Raw genomic sequence first — 24,417 nt, 5'->3', positions numbered from 1 at the left:
GCCTTTTATAGTAACCCAGTACTTCCCACATGTTCCGGAAACTCCTTGTTCCCCACTCTCACGTACACAGCTGCATGTCGATCATTTCTCACTCCACCTACTCAGTAGAGTACCACCTTTAATTCCTGTCTAGGTAGAATCTCAACCCAAGCGTGGTAGCTAACCAAACCCTTCCAGAATATCACCACAATTACTCAAACGCATCATCTCTGTGGGAATCGACCCTTACCTCCACTATACTAGCCAGTAAAAGTGGGTTGAGGAATTTCTTTGATAGCCAGTTCAGACTTAGCTTTACACGACATCTGTACACCTGCATTTTCAGGCTTGTACGCCAACGCCCTCTGCATGCAGAGCAGTGGCCAACGGAGGATGACTGCAGGAGGATAGCGGAGAAAGCCTTCCCCCAGCCCGGGTTGTATAAGGAGTTCACCTACTGGAACTGCTATGAGGTGCTGAACGACTCCGAGAAGTTCCGGGCAGGTGTCGACGCTGGCTGGCCGAAGAAGCAACGACTGAACTATACCGGTGATTACAGCGGCAGCAGCGGTGGTTCCCACGACCTCGCCCGGTTGGTCAAAGGCGGGCGCAACGGGAGGCGAGGGGGAGCGCCGGGGGGTCCCAGGAGGTCCAGTCGGCATCCCCCCTTGGCCAGTCGACAGAGGATCTCAAATTCTTCGCGCGTCAACAAACTCGTGCTCAGATGATCAAGATCTTAGTCGATTGGAAGGCGGCAGAGGACCCTCAGGAGAAGAGCTTTCTTCACGCATTGCTCGTGAGCATGCGTGACGATTTGAAGACCGGGGGGGCACGGGGGGTACCGGCGGCGACGGAGGCGGCGGGGACGGTGGCAACGGGGGCGATGGAGACGAGGAGTGAGGCGGAGGTCTGTTTTTTTTTAAATAATGTAATTTTTTTAATTAATGTATTTTTTTAATGTACTTTTTTTAAATTAATGTATTTTTTAATGTATTTTTTTAATTTAAATAATATTATTGAATTTTCGCATATTTGTATCGTAAATTTAATTCCGTATTTTGTGTGATTGTCAATTATTTGTTTTATATAATTAGGAGTGATGTGGCTAGGCTATTGCTGGGCTATTTGCTTGTCCTGATGATGTGGCAGAAGGATTTTTAGTGTTGATGATGTGGCATGAGGAGTTTGTGGCTGGGCTATGGCTGGGCTATTGCTGGGCGAAAGCCATTGTGGATGCTCTTAGGTAATTTAAATAACTTGGGAAAGTATGTAGACTAAGCAACTTGGACTTAACTAAAAACAATAAATGTAAGTTAAAAAGAAATATAAAAGAAGTAAGGAAGTAAGAAGATAACTTGCGCAAGTCGCTCAGTGAGTGTGAATACAGTAACTATACTAACACGCAAACAAGTATCTGGAATGAAGAGATGATACTACTTTATAGAAATTCTCAATCCGAAGTATATGAGATACACCTCGGGAATAGAAGTTTGGTCCTAAAAGAAATCTAAGAGAAAATAAAATTACTTAACCTACCTAACACACATGCGTGCGTAGGTGCTTAACTCTATTGGCAGTGGCAGAGCCAATGTAGAACTACCCCCAAACATCGACTCCTTAAGCATATATCGAGACAAACTTATCAAGTTATCATTATAGTGTTTGTGGCGCATTGGCTGAGAACATGCTAAATTTGTGCAGAGACGGTTTATTCTTTAAAAAATAATTTATCCAGTTGCTACTACTATATTTTTCCTTTTCGTTTTTTCCAATATTGAAACTTTGTTCAAATAATTTTTCTTCAAGTTTATGTAAATATTACACCCCGAAATAAAATTTCTGGATCCGCCACTGTCTAATGGCATACTTAACAAGTACGAAAGGATAGTGAGATGGTGGGATTACTATGTGAAATGATATAAAATGCAGAAAAGTGCAATGGTTTTTGTTAATATAGTATATGAATTCTATCCCACATCGGTTATGTAACATAGCCTAGCTTAGTTTCTTGTAATATATATGTGGCCTATGTTTACTAATGATATATACAACTACTTTCTCCACTATGTCTCTAAATTTTACTGTTCTACATGGTACCAGAGCAGATTCGAATCCATCACTATGTTAAAAAAATGAAAATTAGGGTTTCAAAATTTAGTTTTTTTCCGCCTCCATTGCTACTGTGCTCTGTTCTGCCCCTTCTTCACTACTCTGCTCTACTGCCTGCAACTGTTATCTGCATGCTGTAATTGCAATTGTTATTTGTCTGCTATCATTGCTCTGCTGCTCTGCTATCTGTCTGCTGCTCTACTATTACAGCTATTATTCTATTCCTCCTACTGTTGTTGTCCTCCTGCTACAGTCTCTTTTTATCATGTCTGATTTTAGACCGCCTATCGAAACCACCATTAAGGCTCCAAGTTCTTCATCTACTACTGATGCTACCTCTGTAGCTGCGTTTGTTGTATCTCCTGGTAAGTCTTGGATGCTGGATTCAGGTTCCTCTATCCATATTACTGGTACAAAATCCCTTTTCTTATCTTTTTCTCCATCCTCTCTTCCATCTGTTCGTCTTGCTGATGGCAACTATTCTCCAGTAACTGGCACTGGGGTTTCAAGTATTTTCTAATTCTTGTTGATGATTATTCCCGTATGTCATGGTTGTATTTGCTTAAACACAGAAGTGAAGTCCCTACTGTTCTAAAATCTTTTTATCATGAAATAAAGACCCAATATTCTGTTGATTTGCGTATTCTTCGTACTGATAATGCTCTTGAGTTCACACAACAATCTATCTCATTTTTTTGTGAATCTCATGGTATAATTCATCAAACATCTTGCTCTCACACTTCTCAACAAAATGGGGTAGCTGAGCGTAAGCATCGTCATGTTTTAGATGTTGCGCGTACTCTTATGTCTCACATGCATGTGCCTAAGTATCTATGGTCTGGTGTTGTTCTTACTGCATGCTTCCTTATTAACAGGATGCCATCTAGTGTGTTGCATGGGGATATTCCTTTTTCGTGTCTTCATCCTGATAAACCTCTTTATCATATTCCTCCACGCATTTTTGGATGCACTTGTTTTGTTCATGATCTGACTCCTGGGTTGGATAAGTTGTCTCCTCGCTCTATTAAGTGTGTTTTTCTTGGTTATTCTAGAACCAAAAAGGGATACCGATGTTTTGACCATCTTACCAAATGCCATTATATCTCTGCAGACGTTACCTTCTTTGAGTTTCAACCTTATTTTACTCATTCTCAAACTAAACCAACCAGCCAGTTATATCCTACTCCTTTACCTGCCCAAACTTTTGTTTCTCCTATGTCTTCTGTTCCTCCTGTTCCTCTTTTACAGGTCTATACGCGACGTCATCGACCTGCAACAGCCCCTGAAGCCCCTGAAACAGTACCAACAGTCTCATGTCCACTGCCACAGTCATCTTCGCCTCAAGCTTCTGAAGATCCACCTCCTTCTGATGAGTTACCCATAGCCATTCACAAAGGTAAACGTGTTTGTATCACCAAACACCACGTATCTAATCATGTTTCCTTTACTCGCTTGAGTGCTCCTTTTCGTGCCTTTGCTCTTTGCCTTTTGTCTACAGTGATTCCAACTTCTTACCAAGAGGCACTCAAACACCCTTTATGGCGAGCCGCTATGGATGAGGAGATGCGAGCTCTCTTGAGTCGTGGTACTTGGATTCTGGTACATGCCCCTGATTCGGTGGATATTGTATCTTGTCGTTGGGTGTTTACCATAAAATTTCTTGCTGATGGTAGTATTAATCGTTACAAAGCTCGGCTTGTGGCCAAAGGATACACGCAAACTTATGGTATTGATTACTTTGAGACGTTCTTGCCCACTGATCGTATGAATTCAATTCGAATTCTGTTCTCTTTGGCTATTAATCTTTCGTGGCCCATGTATCAACTTGATGTGAAGAATGCTTTCTTGTATGGTGATTTGACTCTGACGGTCTTTATGGAGCAACCTCCAGGATATGTTGCTCAGGGGGAGGATGCTACTAAAGTTTGTTGTCTCAAAAAGGCAATTTATGGCCTTAAACAAAGTCCGAAGGTGTGGTTCGATAAGTTCAGCAGTGTCCTTGGAACTATTGGTTTTAAGCAATGCAAGTCTGATCATTCGGTTTTTGGGCGACATCAAGCATCAGGTATTGTTATTCTCATTGTATATGTTGATGATATACTCATATCTGGAAGTGATGTTCGTGGAATTGAGAAAACTAAGAAATATTTGAAGCAACATTTTGTTATCAAGGATTTGGGCCGTCCTAAGTATTTCTTGGGAACTGAAATTGCACACGGAAATTCTAGAGTGTCTCTATCTCAGCAAAAGTATGCTACAGATCTGTTGAAAGAAACTGGACTACTTGGAGCAAAGCCCGTTGATACTCCTATGGAGGTTGATCCAAGTGTTTGGGATGACAGTGGCGAAGTCTTGGAGGATAAAGCTAAGTATAGATGTCTAGTTGGAAAACTTATCTACTTGACAGTAACAAGGCCTGATATTTCCTTTGTTGTTGGCTTAGTCAGTCGTTTTCTGGATAAGCCTAAGCAAGTTCACTTGGATCCTGCTATTCGAATTCTTCAATATGTCAAGAAATCTCCCGGCAACGGATTGTTATTCAAAAAGAATAGGCATCTAAAAATTGAAGGATATTCTGATGCTGATTATGCCGGTTCTAAGTCTGATAGAAAGTCTACTTCTGGATATTGCACCTACTTGGGAGGAAACCTTGTAACTTGGCGAAGTAAGAAACAACATACTGTTACGAGATCGTCTGCCGAGGCTGAGTATAGAGCTATGGCTCATACTGCTACTGAGATGATCGGAGTCAAGAATCTACTTGGAGAATTGGGGTTCACTTTCAATGAACATTTACCTATGCATTGTGATAACCAAGCAGCAATCTATATAGCGAAAATCCAGTTTTTCATGAGAGGACTAAACATATTGAAGTTGATTGTCATTTCATTCGAGAGTGTGTTTTGAATCGGACAATTACTACTCCTTTCACTTCATCGTCTAACCAGATTGCTGATATCTTCACAAAACCGTTGCCTGTGAAGCGTTTCTCAGAACTTTGTACCAAGCTGGACTTGATCAATATATATGAGATCCAGCTTGAGGGGGAGTGTTAATATAGTATATGAATTCTATCCCACATCGGTTATGTAACATAGCCTAGCTTAGTTTCTTGTACTATATATAGGTAGCCTATGTTTACTAATGATATATACAAATACTTTCTCCACTATGTCTCTAAATTTTACTGTTCTACAGTTTTTGTACCTTAATTCAAAATTGCAAGCAAAGCTTATACTAACACAAATAATTACTCTTAACTACATTGCGCAAGGATCAAATCTAACAACTTCACTGAACTTGAAGAAAAAGAAAACAAGAACTTCATTGTCTCTTAAGCTAGAATGCTTGAAGAAACGAAGATGTTGAGTCTGAAACTAAGAACGCGAACTTGGCTAACAAATAAAATGACGAAACCGGAGCATGTTAACCTACTATAATCTCTACTTCCACACTTAATTTAGCGTTGCCATTGGACCTTCTCTCAACTTTAAGTGAAACAATAAGTTCAAAGATGAAGAAAGAGATAGAAAATACTAAGAACGTTTGAATACAATGTTGTACATTTTTTAATATTATTGATATATCAATGGCAATTGAAAATAGGTAAAACACATCTATAAGTTTTAGTACTGATACATTTTGTTTCATAAGTTCCTTCTAAAAAATTTGGTTCATCCATCGGATCCTTGTACCAATATATTTATTTCATTAAGTCCTTCTACTTTTTTTTTAATTTCATTTGGTCTTTATTCTAATGCGTTAAGATGCTTTTGTCCTTGTATTTTTGTATTTTCAATTTGGTTAGATATTACTCCCTCCATCCCAAAATAAGAGTCAAACTTTGTCATTTTGGTTCGTCCTACAATAAGAGTCACACTTCATTTTTACCATAAATGGTAAGTAGGTCACACATTCCACTAACTCACTTCACTCACATTCTATTATAAAATCAATATAAAAAAGTGGGTCACATATTCAACTAACTTTTCTAACCCACTATTATTTATATTTCTTAAAACTCGTGCCCACAATAAGAGTGACTTTTATTGTGGGACGGAGAGAGTAGTATTTAATACTCCCTCCGTCCCAATGAATATGCACTTTGGGGTCGGCACGGATTTTAATGTAAAATTGGTAAAGTAAAAGAGAGGTAGAGAAAAAAGTAAATAAAGTATTGTTAATAGAGAATGAGTCTCACCTCATTAGAGAGAAGAGACTTTCCAAAATTAGAAAGTGCATATTCTTGTGGGACGGACTAAAAATGAAAGAGTGCATATTCTTGAGGGACGGAATGAGTAGAATTCATAATTTAATTAACTTTTGTTTTAGTAATTAAATTAATTATTTTTTCTCATATTTATTTCTAAATTAATTCAGTTACAATATAGACTCAAGAGTCAGTGAAAAAAAAATTGATATTACTCGTTATCAACTTATAATTTTTTTTTATCATTTTCCAATGATTCTTAAGCCTATATTACAAATAAATTAATTTCAAAATAAATAAGACAAAAATAAATAAATATAATTAACACAAGAAAAATTAATTAAATTATGAAGTCCTTTAAATAAAACATAGAAAATTAAAATTCTCGAATCAAAATGCATTAGTATAAGAATTTAATGAAACAAAAAATTGCAAAATGATATAATGAATTAAAATGCGTAAGTACAAGGATCTGAATTTGTAGACGGGACCTAATGAAATAAAATCTATTAGTACAAGGATCTTTAGATGTGTCGACTTATAGTACAATCCTCTTAATTGTTGTGTTATAATTAATTCTTCATGTAAATATTCACCATCAAATTTGTAAAGTATGAGAGATAATGAGATAAAATAAAATAAGAGAGAAATTGAAAAAAGTGAGTATAGTAAACTGAAAAATTGGGAAAAAAAATTTCATTTTTGATATAAAATTAGTTTTGGTGGACGAATCAAATTACAAACATTGAGACTATTTTTTCTTTACCGAGTGAGTAATATTTAAATGTGTATTCAATTTTTCAAAGATGGAAATGACATTTATCATATTCCATGAATTTTGCATATAATGAGTTCGTTCCAATGATATGAAGAATACAACTATCAATTGGTCAGGTTTACCCTTACCATGTTTTTTTATAGTATTCCCTCTGTTCCACTTTAGCAGATCCTATTTCCCATTTTAGTTTATCCCACATTATGAATCTCAGTTAAAATATTATATAAATTGTAAAAGACCCACATTCCATTCACATTTTATTACTCTATCCACCGCATAAAAATATGAGCATTTAAAATGGCTCAGGAATTAATGCATAATTGGTAAAGTAAGAGAAAGGAGAAGAAGGGTAGTTAAAGTAGTGTCAGTGGATAGTGAAATCTACATTCTTATTTGTGTTTAATGAATTGTAATGGTGGGTTATAGTGTTATAAGTTGTAAATAAAATAATATATATGGTAATGAGTTGGGGGCAACTTTTCATAAGTGGAAGTGGAAATGCCCATATTTTTATGATACAGACAAAAATAAAAAGTGCACATATTTTTATGAAACGGACAAAAATAATAAATAATACCCACACATGGCCACTATCATTTTTCACCAACTTTTTCACATTTTATATATAATGAATAAAAAATAAATTTACTCGGTGGATTAATTTTGACATAAAATTAATCCGTTAGATTAATGACGCATCCATATTGAGATAATAATTAATTCTCCAACACGCATATTGTACATATAACAACCAATGACTAACGGCTATCTTGTAACTACCAAAGTCAAAGTGCATGAACCCTTATATACCCTCTTCGACTTATGTTGTTATATATACATTACCCCATCCCTCTTCCACTCACACACAGACACACACACATACACTCTTCGATTCTCATTCATTTCTCTTCATACATAAAAAAAACATGCCTACTTCTTCACTAGTCATAGTTTCAAAATGCAAGATACACCCCGAGATCAAATCCACCGTCAAATCCCTCAAACTCTCCGTCTCCGACCTCCCAATGCTCTCATGCCAATACATCCAAAAGGGCGTCCTCCTCCCCCCTCCGCCTCTCTCCTCCGCCGACCTCCTCTCCCTCCTCAAACTATCCCTCTCCAAAACCCTCTCCCACTTCCCCGCCCTCGCCGGCCGCCTCCACACCGACCCCTCCGGCCACGTCCACATCCTCTGCAACGACGCCGGCGTCGACTTCTTCCACGCCAAAGCTCCGCACCTCTCCACCGGGGCCCTCCTCCCGCCGCCCGACCAAGACATCCCCCCGGCCTTCCACCGCTTCTTCCAATACGACAGCACCCTCAGCTACGCCGGCCATACTAAGCCCCTGATGGCGGTGCAGGTCACCGAGCTCGCGGACGCCTTCTTCGTCGGATGCACCGTCAATCACGCCGTCGTGGATGGGACCTCGTTCTGGAATTTCTTCAATACCTTCGCGGAGGTCGCCAAGGGGGTGAAAAAGATCTCCCGGTCTCCGAATTTCCGCCGCGACACCGTCTTCGATTCGCCGGCGGTGCTGGATCTGCCGGAGGGAGGCCCGTCGGCGACGTTCTCCGGTGACGAGCCCCTCCGCGAGAGGATCTTCCATTTCAGCAGAGAGGCGATCGCGAAACTGAAGGCCAGGGCTAACGGCGTTAGCGGTAAAGAAAGAAATGGAATTCAATTAGAAAATGGAATTCAATTAGAAAAGGACAGGAGGACAGATCTGATCTCGTCCTTCCAATCGATGAGCGCGCAGCTCTGGCGATCCGTGACACGTGGCAGGAACTTAGAGGCGGGGAAAACGACGACGTTTCGGATGGCGGTGAACTGCCGGCACCGGCTGGAGCCGCGGCTGGAGCCGCTCTACTTCGGGAATGCGATCCAGAGCATTCCGACGGAGGCGACGGCGGGGGAGCTGCTGGGGAACGATCTGAGGTGGAGCGCGGATCTGCTGCATCGGAATGTGGTGGCGCACGATAACGCTACGGTGCGCCGCGGGGTGAGGGATTGGGAGAGGAACCCGAGGCTGTTCCCGCTGGGGAATTTCGACGGGGCGATGATCACGATGGGGAGCTCGCCGAGGTTCCCGATGTACGAGAACGATTTCGGGTGGGGGAGGCCGCTGGCGGTGAGGAGCGGGAGGGCGAACAAGTTCGACGGGAAGATCTCGGCCTTCCCGGGGTGGGAGGGGGACGGGAGCGTTGATCTGGAGGTGGTGCTTGCGCCGGAAACTATGGCGGCTCTGGAGAATGATTTGGAGATTATGCAGTATGTGTCTTGAGTTGGTGCAATGCACCAGTAAAGGTGTATGGTGGATGGCGAATGAGAGGAGCCATTTTGTGGTCAAACGGAATGTGGAGCACTCACGCACCACTACGATATGCTCCTGTTGGAATATCATGTGCAAATGATTTAATATCATATCCATGTTACTTTCATCTTTATCGTATATTTATTTCTTTCCTACCATATTAAATAACTATAAAAATAAAGCTTACTACAAAACATATATCGATCAAATAATCTAATTAAATTAAAGTATTTGATTGGTATCTTTAGGCTCATATAAGATGGGTAGTAATTAGTGCATAATTAAGGTATTTTGGTTCATTCCAAGAATGGTTTATTTGGAACTTACAATCTTACTTGAACAAAATCCGAATGATTTATATGGAACTTACAATCTTACTTGAACAAGATTGGATTGGAATGGTTTATTTGGAACCTACAATCTTACTTGAACAAGATTGGAACTTGCAATCTTACTTGAACAAGATCTGTTCTATAGGCTTGTACCTTTGTATCCTTGATTTTAAAGGGAACTAGAAATCACTTATGGTGGATTAACCGTGGCTAGAGCGTGGTTACCAGCGCCTCGGGTCAGGTTTCTGGCTCGTGATGAATGTAGATGATCGTTCTTGGCTCGACTTTGGTCCAATCAAGATGGTCGACAGAAAAAAATGGCAACTATAAGAAAAAAAAACTTATTTTTAACTTTTTTACATTTTAATCGTAATTATTAAGTTATTCTATTACTAAATCAATTCATTCAAACAAATTTTAAAGCAATCGAAATAATCCAGACAGTATACACCATATCCGATCAATTTTACTATTAGTTTCATGCACCAAATCAATCACCCGCGTAAAGTTATTTATCCTCTGAATTCATATTCATGTTCTTATCCATAAAAAAATACTAATTTTTATGAAAACAAGAATTGAGGCAGCGTGGATGATATTTAGTGGAAAGGTGGAGACACATGTAGTGTTTGGTTATAAAACGACATTGAAGAAAATGATTAATAGTTAGAAAGCGAAGGTAGACAAGGACAAAATAAGGAAAGCAACAAAAACAGAAAGTGGACAAGATAAGAAATGGCAGTTAGACGTCAAAGGAGAATGGTAGGGAGGGATAGGCCATATGGTGCGGTATCCATTGTATTCAACTCTACTGTCACGTAATGGGAAGTTTCTTCTGCCCCAGGGCTGTTTCATAGAGTTGACCACAATAAAATAAAATAAAATAAAATAAAATAAAATAAAATAAAATAAAATAAAATAAAATAAAATAAAATAAAATAAAATAAAATAAAATAAAATAAAATAAAATACTGTCTATACATGTTTTACAGATAAGATCATTAGTAGTAACTGATAAACATATTTATATTTTAGACAAGATATAAAATGACTATTTCGCCATTAATAAAACCCATCATTTCTTTAATTAATTATTCACCAGTTCCATTTTTGTTGTTATATACTCTCTCATTTTCTTTTTCGTTTTGTTCCAATCAAGATGACTTATTATAAAAAATAAAAATATTTTTATCTCTACTTTATTATTTGTACTGTATAAAATCTCGTGCCGCCTAAGAAAAATGTTATCTTCATTTTGACGGGTGGAGTATCTAGTCCAATTTAATTAAAATTTTAAATTAAATAAACTCTTAAAATTACGTTTTGTTGAATGCCGAAAATCATGTAATTTAAATACTAAAATTATATTTTATTGGAAATGACTGTGGTAGACGCACGTCGTGCGGGAACTCATTCTTTTGCTTCTTCGCCTTCATGTTTTGGAGATGCAACTCATTTTTCGAGTCCCTGAATCATCTTTCAGTGTGATTTCAATTGACATATTATTGTTCTCATTGATCGTCACGGCCATTCTTGGCGCAAAAATTTAGAGTGAAAAATTGAGGGTATGAGAGATTTTTTTTAGTGTGAAAAAGTGTTACTTCCTCCGTCCACCATTTAAAGAGTCATTTTAACTCGGCACGGGTTTTAAGAAATTGTTTGACTATGTGAAGAAAAGTAAAGGGAGAAAGTGAGTGGAATGTGAGACTCATTTAAAGTATTAGGTTTATATTAGACTGTGAGTGTAAAAAGTTCACCTATTCATGAGTTCCATCCACTCACAAATCTCCACCTTGGATCCCATGAATAGCTTCTGACCACTTCTCTCATTTATCTCATCAGCATTGAACCAGGTTGATCAGCTCCTAGCAATACTTCAGCTTAGAGCTCGGCAATGCCTTGGTGAGCATGTCTGCCGCGTTCTCCTCTGTGGAAACCTTGGCAATCTTCACTGAGCCTTTACTCACTTCATCCCGGATGAAATGTAATCTTACATCCACATGTTTACTTCTCTCATGAAAGGTTTGGTCTTTGGACAAGCAGATAGCGCTGCAACTGTCACATCTTATCTCCACAGAATCTTGTTCAACACCAAAATCTGCTAGAATTCCCTTGAGCCAAAAGCTCTCCTTGACCGCCTCTGCCATAGCAATATACTCAGCCTCCGTAGTAGATAATGCAACTACAGATTGTAAACTTGATTTCCAGCTCACCACACTTCCATAAAGACAGAAAACATAGCCGGATTGGGACTTTCTTGTGTCAACACTTACTGCATAATCTGAATCGCAGAAGCCTATCAAAGCCTCCTTTTGATCTCCTTTCCCAGTCCCAAACTTAATCCCATAATCAGTTGTGCATCTCAAGTACCTCAGAATCCATTTTAAAGCATGACAATGCTCAATCCCAGGATCTGACATGAATCTGCTAGCCACACTCACTGCATGGTTGAGGTCTGGCCGAGTACACACCGTAGTGTACATTATGCTTCCCACTATACTTGAGTAAGGTATCTTATCCATCTCCTTCCTTTCTGATTCAGTCCTTGGGCATTGCTCTCTGCTCAGTTTGAATTATTGGGCCAGTGGAACACTCACAACCTTTGAAGAGTCCATCTGAAATTTGGCTAAAACCTTCTTGATATAATCTGATTGAGTGAGCCAGATCTTCTTCTTACTCCTTGCTCTCACTATATCCATGCCAAGTATGCGCTTAGCCTGCCCCAAATCTTTCATTTCAAACTCAACTTCCAGCTGCTTCTTCACTGACTTCACTTCAGCTTCTGTGGCTGCTGCCACTAGCATATCATCCACGTATAGGAGTAGATAAGCTGCAGCAACTCCACCCTGCTTCTTAATAAAAACGCAGCTATCATATAAAGACCTTTCAAATCCTATCTTCTGCATATACTCTCCAAATCTCAAGTACCACTGTCTTGAGCTTTGTTTCAACCCATATAGTGATCTTTTGAGCATACACACTTTCCCTTCATCTCCTGGCTTCACAAAACCCTCGGGCTGCTCCATATATATGGTTTCTTCCAGAGTTCCATACAGAAAAGCGGTCTTGACATCCAATTGATGAAGCTCCCAATATTTTTCTACAATGATGGCCAAGAGGATTCTTATGGAGCTATGCTTTACCACGGGTGAGAACACCTCATTATAATCAATTCCCTCCCTTTGTGTATAGCTCTTTGCCACCAATCTTGCTTTAAATCTGACTTTATTATTCTGGAAGGCTTCTATCTTTTTCTTGAAAATCCACTTGGAACCAACAGCTTTCTGATGCAGTGGCCTCAGCACCAATACCCAAGTTCTGTTCTTGTATAGTGAACCGATCTCTTCTTGCATTGCTTTCATCCACTTATCCTTCTCATGCCTTCTCATTGCCTCTTTTTAGGTTGAGGGCTCATGATACTCTATTTCTTCTGCCACACACAATGCATAATACATCATGTCATAGTCATTAAATCTGGATGGAAGCTTAATCTGCCTTTTTGATTTGGCTCTGAGTGGAGGGTTGGTTCTTGTTGTCTGAGCTTCATTCTGATCCAGTGGGCTACTGTCAACTCCAGCTGAACTTTCCTCATGCCCAGCATCAACAGCTTCATCTCCATTCTCTGGAAGCTCCACCTCAAACTGAGTAGTATCCTTGCTCTTCTTTAGAAAAGGCATCTCCTCCCCTCTGAACACTACATCTCTGCTCACAACAGCCTTTGAGCCCCCAGGCTCTGTGGACCAGAGCCTATATCCCTTCACCCCCTTTGGTAACCTAACATCACACATTTGACAGCTCTAGGTTCCAGCTTGCTCTGTCTGACATGAGCATAAGCTCTACAACCAAAGGTCCTCAACTTTGAGTAATCTCCTGCAGATCCATACCACTTTTCATCGGGTGTGCTATAATCAAGAGCTGATGATGGAGATTTGTTGATAAGCACTGCAGCTGTGGTTGCAGCCTTTGCCCAGAAACTCTTGGCCATTCCAGATGAGAATAGCATGCACCTTACTCTCTCCAACACTGTCCTATTAGCCCTCTCAGCAACTCCATTCTGTTGTGGGTTGTTTGGAACAGTCCTATGCCTCTTGATCCCTTTCTCCTTGCAAAACTGATCAAATTAAGATGATAGGAACTCCAATCCGTTGTCTGTTCTGAGACACTTTAAGCAGCTGCCTTTCTCTAGTTCAACCTCTGCATACCATTCTTGGAATTTCTTGAAGGCCTCTGACTTCTCCCTCATAATGAAAATCCATAAATTCCTAGAATAATCATCGATTATAGAAAGAAAGTACCTGCCTCCACCTATACTTTGGACTGAAGAAGGCCCTCAGATATCACTGTGAGCATAGTCCATTGGTGATCCAGAATTGTGCTTTGCTGACTTGAAGGCTTGCTTCTTGCTCTTTCCCAAAATGCATTCCTCACAGCTGATAATCTTTCATCTGCATTGAGCTTGATGATTCCTTTCTTGCCCAACTCCTTTAGACCAGATTCACTTAGATGGCCCAATCTGAGGTGCCAAGACTTCAGGCTCAACTTCTCAGCCAAGTTAAGCTCATTGACCACAACCTTGGCTTCAAGATAGTATAGGTTGTTAGTTCTCTTTGCTCTCATTACAACCTTGTCATTCTTTATAACCCTCATGTAACCACCCGAGGAAGAGAAACTCATTCCCTTTCTTTCTAACATACCAAGAGAGATCAAATTTCTTTTAATGGAAGGGATGTACCTCACTTCAGAGAGAGTTCTCACTGATCCATCATGCATGATGAATCTGATCTTTCCCATCCCCTCCACCTTGCAGATGTGGTCGTTTCCAAGCAGCACAGATCCACTGGATTCCTCCATATCAGTGAGCCAAGCCTTCTTGGAAGTCATATGAAAGCTACATCCGGAATCCATCACCCAAGAAGTCATGATGTGTTTCTCAGTGATGTTGAGGGCTTCTGCCTCTTCCACCTCTTCAGTAATATCGGCGGTGTTGGCACTCTTCTCAGCCTCAGCAGCTTGCTTTCTTTTCCAGCCATAGCAGTCTTTCTTGATGTGCCCCGGTTTTATGCACCAGTGACAGCTTCGACTCTCCTTCACATCAGCCTCTTTAGACTGATATTGCTTGGACTTGGTTCCATTCCCTTTCTTCTTGAACTGCTTCTTGGAGAATGAACCTTTGATATTCAGGCTCTCTGCAGCCTGATCCAGTGGCTTAAATGCTGACTTCTGGAACTCCTTAAGCTTGAGGGCAGAATATACTTCCTCATAGGTGATCTTGGAATCTCTGCCAAGAAGAATAGCATCCTTAAATAGCTCATAACACTTCGGCAAAGAATTCAGTAGCATAAGCGCCTTATCTTCATCCTTGATCTGTTCATCTATGTTTTCAAGATCATCTACGCATTTACCAAATTCCTTAAGTTGCTCCAAGATGCTCTTTCCCTCTGATATCTTGAAGGTGAACAATCTTTGTTTCAGATGAAGTCTGTTTGCTAGAGACTTAGTCATGTAAAGTGACTCAAGCTTCTTCCACACCGCAGCTGCAGTCTCCTCCTTTGAGACTTCCCTCAACACTCGATCATTGAGGCTGAGGATCAGCGTGCTGTACGCCTTATTTTGGAGATCTTGCGCCTTCGCGTCCTCCTTTTCATCCGCTTTATCAAGCGGCAGCTCCTTCCCATCCTTCAAGATCTCCCACAGACCTTGCTGCATCATTATGACCTTCACCTTGAGACGCCATAATCCAAAATCATTCTTATCAGTGAACTTTTCAATCTCGAACTTTGCAGAAGCCATCGCGTCGATCAATCACCCAAGATCCTCGTTCCCACAGACGGCGTCAATTTGTTAGAAGCTTGATCGACAAATCGAGTTGCAAACGAGCTAAGAAACGAACAAGACAAGGATTTACGTGGTTCGGTGTTACCACCTACGTCCACGAAGAAAAATGTGATCGGAGACTTTATTCACAGAAACAAATCAGTAGCTACAACACAAACACTCGAGAGATTACAAGCACTCAAACACCTCTCCTATGCACACAAGAATTCATGGTAATCACAACCGATGAAACCCTAGAATTGAAGATGCCTCACAAAGAAAGTGCTCTCTGTTTTCTTGTTGTAACTGATGAAGAATTGAGAATCTGATAATGAAGCAGCGGCTAATCCCCTTCTTATATCCACGGTGATAAGCTCTTCAACTTCAAGAATTAGTTTCATAACTGTTTTAACTACTTTTCAAAATACTTCTCATAATTGCAAATGAGTCCTCCAAACTTCACCTATTCATGAGTTCCATCCACTCACACATACTAATAGTGGAATAAAGTAAATAGTTCTATAAATCGTGGACAAACCAAAATGACAAAATGGTTTTTTAAATGGTGGACGGAGGGAGTACTTGTTAGCTTCTAGGGTCGAACTTGGGTGGACATTAAATAACCCTTGGTTTAAAAGACACTTTGATTTTATTTTACACTTGATGATAGAGTTGTTTCGGTCAACAAATTATTTGTCAAAATTTTTATAAGTTAGGGATTAAAATATCGTTCAAGCTATATCCTTGATTGATAAAAAAATTTACTTTGCAAGAATAGAGGGAGAGTGGGTTGAACAAGTTCTTAGGACAAGTTGAAGAATTTTCAATGATTAATTCCATTGACGCCATCGGTATGGATGATACCATCAAGTCTCGTGTGTGTATGAAGCGTGACAAATGCGTTAGTACTTACCATCATTATAAGTTGGAGGTTTATTTTCAAGTAAGATTTACATTTTATTTCTTAATGGTGATTATTAAAATTCTAGTCACATTTTCTCATAATTGTTAGAATCTTTATTAACCTATTCAAGAGATGGACATTCGCTTTTCAGTAGCGAAACCATAATTTACACTTGCATGAATTGCGTTAGTACAAAGAAACACTTTTGCTAGCTTCAATATCAACAAATTGATTCGTATCATAGAACTTTATCCTGAGAAGTTAACATCTCATGCACTGAAAGTATCACCCTCTCTATCTACTTAAAACATACTCCCTTTGTCCCATAATAGATGGAATAGTTGGAGAATGGTACGAGATTTTAAGAGATGTTGTTTTGTGTGTTAGGTGGAGAGAGAAAAAAGTATATTTATATTAATGTGAGAGATAACTTTTTTTTAAAAGGGAAATGTGACATCTTTTGTTGGATAAACTAAAAAGGAAAGCGTGACATCTATTATGAGACGAAAGAAGTATATTATAAGTGATATAGTCAATTTTAAGTTGGTAGAGAAGACCTACATTCAGTCAACGAGAGGTTATCCGGATATAGTTCTATGAGATGAACCAACTTGTCAATATTGAAGCTAACAAATGAGATTTTTGGACTAAGACAATTAAGTAAGCAATTTTTTATTTGCTTTTGTGAAAAGATTCTCCATCTCTTGAATAAGTAAATCAAGAATCTGACATTTATTATTACATAAAATTTTAAAAGTCAACAAATAATTAATCGTGATTCCGAGAAATAAAATGTAAATCTTACGTGACAGTTAATCTCCACCTTGTAATGATGATGATGATGGTAACGTGTTTGTCTAGCTTCATACGCACATAGGACTTGATGGTATTATCCACATTGGTGACATCAACAGAATTAACCACACAAAACTCTTCAACTTATCCTAATAATTGATTCCACACATAATCCCTCAAATCTCACAAATTCATTTTGGTTGTATCAATCAAAGACATAGCTTCAATGATATTTTAGTCTCTAAGCTGTAAAATTGTCGACATATCATTTGTTGACCCAAGCAACTCTATCATCAAGTATAAAATAAAAACCAAGTCATATCTCTCAATTCACGTAATCAATGTTTTTGATATACCTATCCAGATTAGAGCAATCTTCATACATACGTTCAAGTACTTTAATTATCGACGACACATGCTCTTTAGACGAAGCAAAGTAATGAAGTGTGATCTACATCGAGTTTTACCCGATCACATGAAACTCATCTCTTGATTTAAACTTCTTCCCCTTTTAATTTCTCCATTTTCTAAACCTTCGGCAATCTTTTCATGCTCAAATTGTCGTAGTTTGTTGCTCCTTTTACAAGATGTTTCACATGTGTTAACAATCACGGGGACACAATACTGAAAAAATTACTTGCATAACCAAGACATTTACCACTATTAAATGGAGTTGACGAACAAAACAATAAACGTACTTCCATTTTCATACAAAATATTTTTTTAAAAAAAAACCATTGGTCGATCAGTATTCTGTTATCATTTAGAAGGCGAGAATGGGGGTGAAATCTGAGCTTCCAAGTTAAAGGCAAAAATGGGCCAGGTAATAATATTAGTGGCCCAAAAGACAATTAATAAACCAACTCAGCCCACAATTTGTAAAGATGAATTCTCGTTCGTTTCACAAAGTGACGGAGAGGTTCCGGGGCGGAGGGGGTTCCGGGTCGCTGGAGCTCGGGCTTTCACGATAATTAATTACTTTCGTTCCGCGATAGTTGAGTCATTTCATTTTCTGCACTCGTTTTAGAAAAATGATACTCCATCCGTTCCATAGTAATAGCTTCATTTGCCTTTTTGGTACGTTCTATAGTAATAGAGTCATTTCCTTTTTCAGTAAAAGTCAACACATTTCTGTACACCTACTTTACTCTCTCTTACTTTATTATCTCTTCATCTCTCAACATTTTTCATTTTCCACTTTATTCTCCCTTTAACTCACCTAACACAATTTTCTTAATCTCCGTGCTGAAAAGAAACGCCTCAATTACTATGGAACGGATGGAGTAATAAATAGTTAAATTGGAGAAAAAGTAAAGTAAGAAAGAGAATAATGTAGATAAGAGTCATAAGACTCTTATCTATCTTATTATGTCACTTATTTTACTCTATCTATTTTAATTATTTATTAGCATTTTTCCAAAACGAGTACAGAAAATAAAATGACTCAACTATCGTGAAACGGAGGGAATACTAAAGGTCTCAAACTTTTTGTGATTTTACCATTCTTGGACACATTTAGTAATTAATAAAATCAAAAATATCAACTATGCGTTGCCATGATATTTAGTGAAATATGAACTTAGGGGTGCGTTATAATGTTAATTTTTCTTAAATTGCTAACTTGCTAACTCATCAACGTAGTGTATTAAAAATGTCAACATATATTTTTGTTGACATTTAAATATTAATGTCAACACAATGTATTAAAATATCAACTTAAAGTTTATGTTGACATTTCATTATCATAGTGTTGACATTTTTAATATATTAAGTTGATGAGTAAGCAATTTAAGAAAAGTTAGCAACGGATCACACCCTTATGAACTTATGTGTTTATTTGATGACTTACAAATAAGAAAAGTTAGCAAGGAACGGATCACACCCCTATGAACTTATGTGTTTATTTGATGACTTACAAAAATAAAGAGAGAGTATTTCCAATCCTTAAAATACGAACCACACCAAGGTTAACAACTAAGTAAAATACATGATTGAAACATAACAAAGCCAGAACTCAACCTGTCCATACTAAATTGCATTCATATTGATTCAAAAGCATATACACATAACAATATTTCCAACCAAACCTAGCTACACACATTCTTAAATAATTGTTTGCTTCAATCAACTAGAATACAACACACCATAATCCAACTTACTATTAGGATTACGGCAGCAATACCAGAAATCGACAACCGCAGATCGTTAACTAACTTGCACGGTTTTCTAATTCAGAAAACATGTCTGGATGTCCGAATTCCCAACAATCAACGTCAAACGATCACATCTGAATGGCACGAGGCGTTTGGGGGAAACGTTGGAACAACCATTGGAATGGTTGCAGGAACTCGTCTCTCTTCTTCCTCCAGAACCAAATGGCTGCGTTATAGTTCTCGGTGCGTATCTTGCGAGTGGCTGCCCTCCAATCGTACTTCTCTGTCTCCACACGAGCTGCTTTGCCTATAGTTTCACGTAGTTCTTGGTCGTGCAAAAGGGGTTTCAGTTTGCTCAAGCAATCATCGAGATCTCCTGGGGTGAACAAATATCCTGTCCTCCCCTGCTGATCTTCAGGTATCATGTCGGGGATGCCTCCTGCACGAGCACCAACCACGGGAAGTCCGGATGACATGGCCTCCAGAACAACTTGCCCAAGAGTCTCCGACTCTGAAGGCATCACGAACACATCTCCACTCGCATATGCTTGTGAAAGCTCTTCGCCCTGTAGCATACCTGTGAATACTGCTGGCATCCCGGAGAACATCTGCTCCAAATCCTTCCTATCAACATTGAGCAACGACTAACTATATCAGCGACGGCAATATTGAAACAAATTGAAATGTGAAATAAACTTTTTTCGGGATTCAAAGAAACTGTTCAACCCTCACCTGTATGGTCCATCACCAATGAACGCGATCCGAGCCTCTGGGAGCTCATCCATGACCCTGTACCAGTAATACCATCCCGACACGGTCAACATCTAGAAGTAGCATCACTGTGATAGGTTAATCTTAACATCAGAATGGCAGGAAAAGTACCTTTTGAGGAAATCCAAACTCTTTTCAACTCCAAGCCTCCCTACATGAACTATCAATGGTCTGTCGGGTTCTCCGTTGCTAATTTGAGAAGAGGGTTTTGAGTGAAAATTGGACTCAAGTCAAAATAACTATCCCAGGAGAAGTTTCTTCTTACCTTAATCTTAATCTCATCTCTTGGGAGCGAAACCGTGGGTGAAAGCTCTCAGAATCAACACCCTTATTCCAGATGCGTATCATGTTAGCTGCACAGCAAAGGAACATGTAAGTTTTAGATTCAGAAATGACCCATCGACAAGAAAAGACACGCAACATATATCTTTCGATTCGATGTTAGAAAATGACTTGACTTGAAAGAATTCAGATTTTCCAATCACAGATAACATGTCTGTTGCTGTTTAGAGAATGATCGAACTAGGTCAATAATGTTAATATCACCTGTCGTTGCTTTAGCTTCCACAAGATCCTTCGCAATGGCAGCAGAAGGTACCAGGGTAAGATCAGCAGCTCTGTGCAGACATTCTGGAGAACATTACAAAATTTTACGTAAGTTCCCACAAAATTCGGTTCCAATCCGTAAAGAGGCGGACCTTACTTATAACTAACCACATTGGTTGCACCAGCCAGCTAAATGTGTATCTGGGTATATACCTGTAAGATACAATAAGAATTTAGCCAGAAAGAGAAACGAATATCGAAGAGTATCAACATGGAAAACATTTTGTAAGGGTGCACGAGGAAAAGATCCACGGTGAACATGAACACATTTTCAGTTGACACGAACACATTATTTTAGGTGCACGAGGAAAAGATCATGATTGTTAAGCGAGACACCGAAAGGAAGTTTCAAGATCAAGTTATGAAATAACATGAAAGCTAAAGACAGTTGAAATATACACTGGAACATGGGTATGATACGACATCACTAACGGAACAGATAGTAATTTTGCAATAGTGAGAGCACCAAATACCTACACCAGGAAAAAGAAACGATAATTAATGGAGTGACACAGTTATTTTCTGAAGTTATTTCAAAGTGAATACAACATTATTATCAACGTAAGAAGCATTAGGAGAATCGGATTGTGAAGCTTCACCATAATGCCAGGAGACGAAGCATGTATGATATCCGGCTTGAATTGGGAAACTGCTGATATTATTCTTGGGCTGAGTGCAAGTGACAGGGGTACGTTCTGGTACCATGGAAAGGGGAAGCTGAAACGAGATTAGCTGTTAGTATTACATTGAAAATAAATTGGTTCGTAGTTGAATCAGAGGAGACACATTATTGATTATACATTGGTTTGATCAAGATACAAGATCAACAGCCTTCATCAGACAAGAACTCGAGAACTGACCTTCTTGAGCCAATCAAGTGAGCTCCGTGAAACTCCTCTGGTACTCCTTCGTGAGTTGTCACGACCATGACCTGAACATTAAAAAATGCAAGCCGAACAACCTTAATTTTATTGGAAGTATGATCAAGTCCGTAGTGTGAGTTAATATAACTTATAATCGATGAATTTCGCATTGTGATCTTCTGTTTCATTCTCGAAACACGTGAAAATCGGTAGGAAGTATGCCAAACTCTCTCTATATTAAGAAAACACAACCAAAAGCAAGAAGTGCATACATACCTCATCACCCATTTCTCGTAGATATTTAATGAAATTCTGGAACCTATTTTTGTATCCAGAGATATAACTGCAAACAGTTCAAAAGGCCTCTAGTCAACACAAATCTGCTGCTAACACAATTACTAGAAAAATCTTTGAATTTAAATGGTTAATGTCGTAAATACCAATCTAATTATTGAATTTAAATGCTTAGTTCGAGCTTAAGTTACCTAATTAACTAACTAAATTAACTGAATTTGGGATGTTAAGAATCTGGGAGTCATTAATCATCAATTAATCACAGATTAAGAACTTAATAATGAACACTAGAGCTGAATTTGTGGAACAATACATCGAAATCATAGAAAACATGATGATATTGAAGCGTTTAACTAATAAAGAGGCGAAAAGAAAAGACTCACGCAAAGGGAGAGGGCTCAACAAATAGAGCAATGCGCAGAGGCTTAGCATTCACTTCGGCCTCAAACAGAGGAGGAGATCTTTCCTCTTTCCCATCTTTGAATTCTCGAATAGTCATATTGCTAATTGCTAATACAGCTTAAAGAAGCAGAGTTTCTCTCTCTTGTCAAGCGCAAAGATTCCACCTTTATAGAAAGAGAAATGCCTTGGTTTCAACCATTTAATTAAGTACTACTACATGCGACAACTAAGCAGAATTATTGGTGCTTGTAAGAAAGCAGAGAAAAAACATTGTGGTTTGTGGAGAGTTATTGGAATTTATTGATGCTTGTGGGGTTGGAAATTGGGATAGATTAAGTAGAAAGGGGACTTTCCCAATTGGATATTCTTTTGGAGGAAGGGCGAATGGGAATAATTTGGGAGCTGCGAGAGCATATGCTTCGCCACAAACTTGTGTAACTGGAATAAACCAAATTAGGTGCTCGATTATGATACTCTCTTCGTCCTTCAAAAACTAGACAAATTTGTGTGGGGTACGAATTTAAATATGCAATTGATAAAGTTAGAGAAAAATTGAAAAAAATAAGAAAAAGTGGTAAAAGACAGTGGAAATAGTGTTGGTGGATTGTGATGTCCACGTTATTAGTTTAAAAACTTTTCATATTTACTCTTTGTCTAATTTTTGGGACGACCCAAAATGATAAACTGGCCTATTTTTTTAGGACGAAAAGAGTATTTTATTAATACCATGGGGCAATTTTGCTATATAGTAGATCACTTTAGGATGAGGTGGGTTAAGCCAAGATTAATTTTACAGGGCATTTTGGTAGAAAAGATAACGATAAACAAAGTATAATTATTTTAGTCATTTTTTATCATGTAATACCAAAATAGATGAGTTATTTATCCTATGAAATTGCGTTTGGTATGAGTATAAACTAAAAGCAAGTTCTTTTGGCCGAAATTTAAAAAGAGAGTTGGCACTCATATGACATGTGTCTGCGAGACGATGATTTGATGGTGATACGAGATAGACTACTCTGATGCGATGTTATATAATTATTTTTTTCAATCCCCAAATTAAAAAAAAAAACTGAATGTCACTAGCCACATTTGCATCGCACCACTACGATCTTCATCATGCCCCATTCTCTCATGTCCTCCTTTACGCGCCTTTGTCTCGCCATTAGGCTCATATTCCATTTCAATTTCACTTTTCTTTGATGCACATCGGAGGCCCAGCCAGTGCAATTGTGGTCTGCAAATGCCGCGAGGCGCGAGGTGCTACTTTCATTATTTTGTAATAAGGGGAAACAAATATTTTTATAGGAAAATGAAATTATAGTCATATAAATTCTCACTCCGTCCCACAATAAGAGTCATATTTGTCAATTATGTATGTTCCACAACAAGAGTCACATTTCACCTTTACCATGAATAGTAAGTATGTCCTACATTCTACTAACTCACTATCTATTATAAAATCAATATAAAAAAGTGGACCTTATTTTTACTAACTTTTACAACCCATATTCTTTACATTTCTTAAGATCTGTGTCCATACCAAATGTGACTCCTATTATGGGAACGGAGAGATTATATTCATTATCATGGTACATGTCACATAAATTTATGTTTTTATATCGGGGTGATTTTGTTCCGTAATAGAGTGATCTTAATAGAGTAATCTCAAATTCTCAATTCAATAATTTGTTCTCCATTAATTACATATTCAAATTTGTTTTTGTTGCTATCATTACATTTCTTTTTCTTTTTCTTAAATTTATATTTAGATTAATAATTCAAAAATAAAATGCAAAACTCTTTATAAAATAAGAAGTGGTTGGTTTCGGTATATAGCTTCCACACGAGATACTATTGTTTTCGTTATCACGAATTTGTTGACTTTCAAATAGGAAAAATATGTTATAATATTTTTTTCTTGCCCTACGGTTCAAGAAATCGTCACAATTTTGGAAACAATTAGGCAATTTGATCACACCAATAAATCCGGATATAAGATATTCAAATAAGAATATCCTACTCCTTACTTGAGTAATTATTAGACGCATAATATGTTGTGTATTGACTAACCATAGAGTTCTTCTCCAGTCAT

General features: G+C 38.3%; 2 protein-coding genes and 1 pseudogene across 2 annotated transcripts; 2 read left to right on the top strand and 1 right to left on the bottom strand.

Moving 5' to 3' along the window:
* Positions 1-7,769: 7,769 nt before the first annotated feature.
* Positions 7,770-9,515, top strand: LOC121792111 (uncharacterized acetyltransferase At3g50280-like). The gene has a single exon (XM_042189926.1). The coding sequence runs from the start codon at positions 7,871-7,873 to the stop codon at positions 9,356-9,358; it is 1,488 nt and encodes a 495-aa protein (XP_042045860.1). The 5' UTR covers positions 7,770-7,870; the 3' UTR covers positions 9,359-9,515.
* Positions 9,516-9,833: 318 nt separating this feature from the next.
* Positions 9,834-10,034, top strand: LOC121793233 (annotated as a pseudogene).
* Positions 10,035-19,259: 9,225 nt separating this feature from the next.
* On the bottom strand, positions 19,260-22,649 carry LOC121792110 (sulfoquinovosyl transferase SQD2-like). The gene is made up of 11 exons (XM_042189925.1): positions 22,304-22,649; positions 21,903-21,969; positions 21,624-21,694; positions 21,363-21,480; positions 21,163-21,236; positions 20,861-20,916; positions 20,704-20,787; positions 20,423-20,510; positions 20,269-20,346; positions 20,119-20,175; positions 19,260-20,010 (listed from the first exon to the last, which is right to left on the bottom strand). The coding sequence occupies exons 1-11, from the start codon at positions 22,417-22,419 to the stop codon at positions 19,515-19,517; spliced, it is 1,305 nt and encodes a 434-aa protein (XP_042045859.1). The 5' UTR covers positions 22,420-22,649; the 3' UTR covers positions 19,260-19,514.
* Positions 22,650-24,417: the final 1,768 nt, after the last annotated feature.

The sequence above is a fragment of the Salvia splendens genome, chromosome 2 (genome assembly GCF_004379255.2).
Source record: "Salvia splendens isolate huo1 chromosome 2, SspV2, whole genome shotgun sequence".
Taxonomy (NCBI): domain Eukaryota; kingdom Viridiplantae; phylum Streptophyta; class Magnoliopsida; order Lamiales; family Lamiaceae; genus Salvia; species Salvia splendens.
The sequence above is the reverse complement of the archived record's forward strand: the minus strand, read 5'-3'. Positions and strand labels throughout refer to the sequence as shown.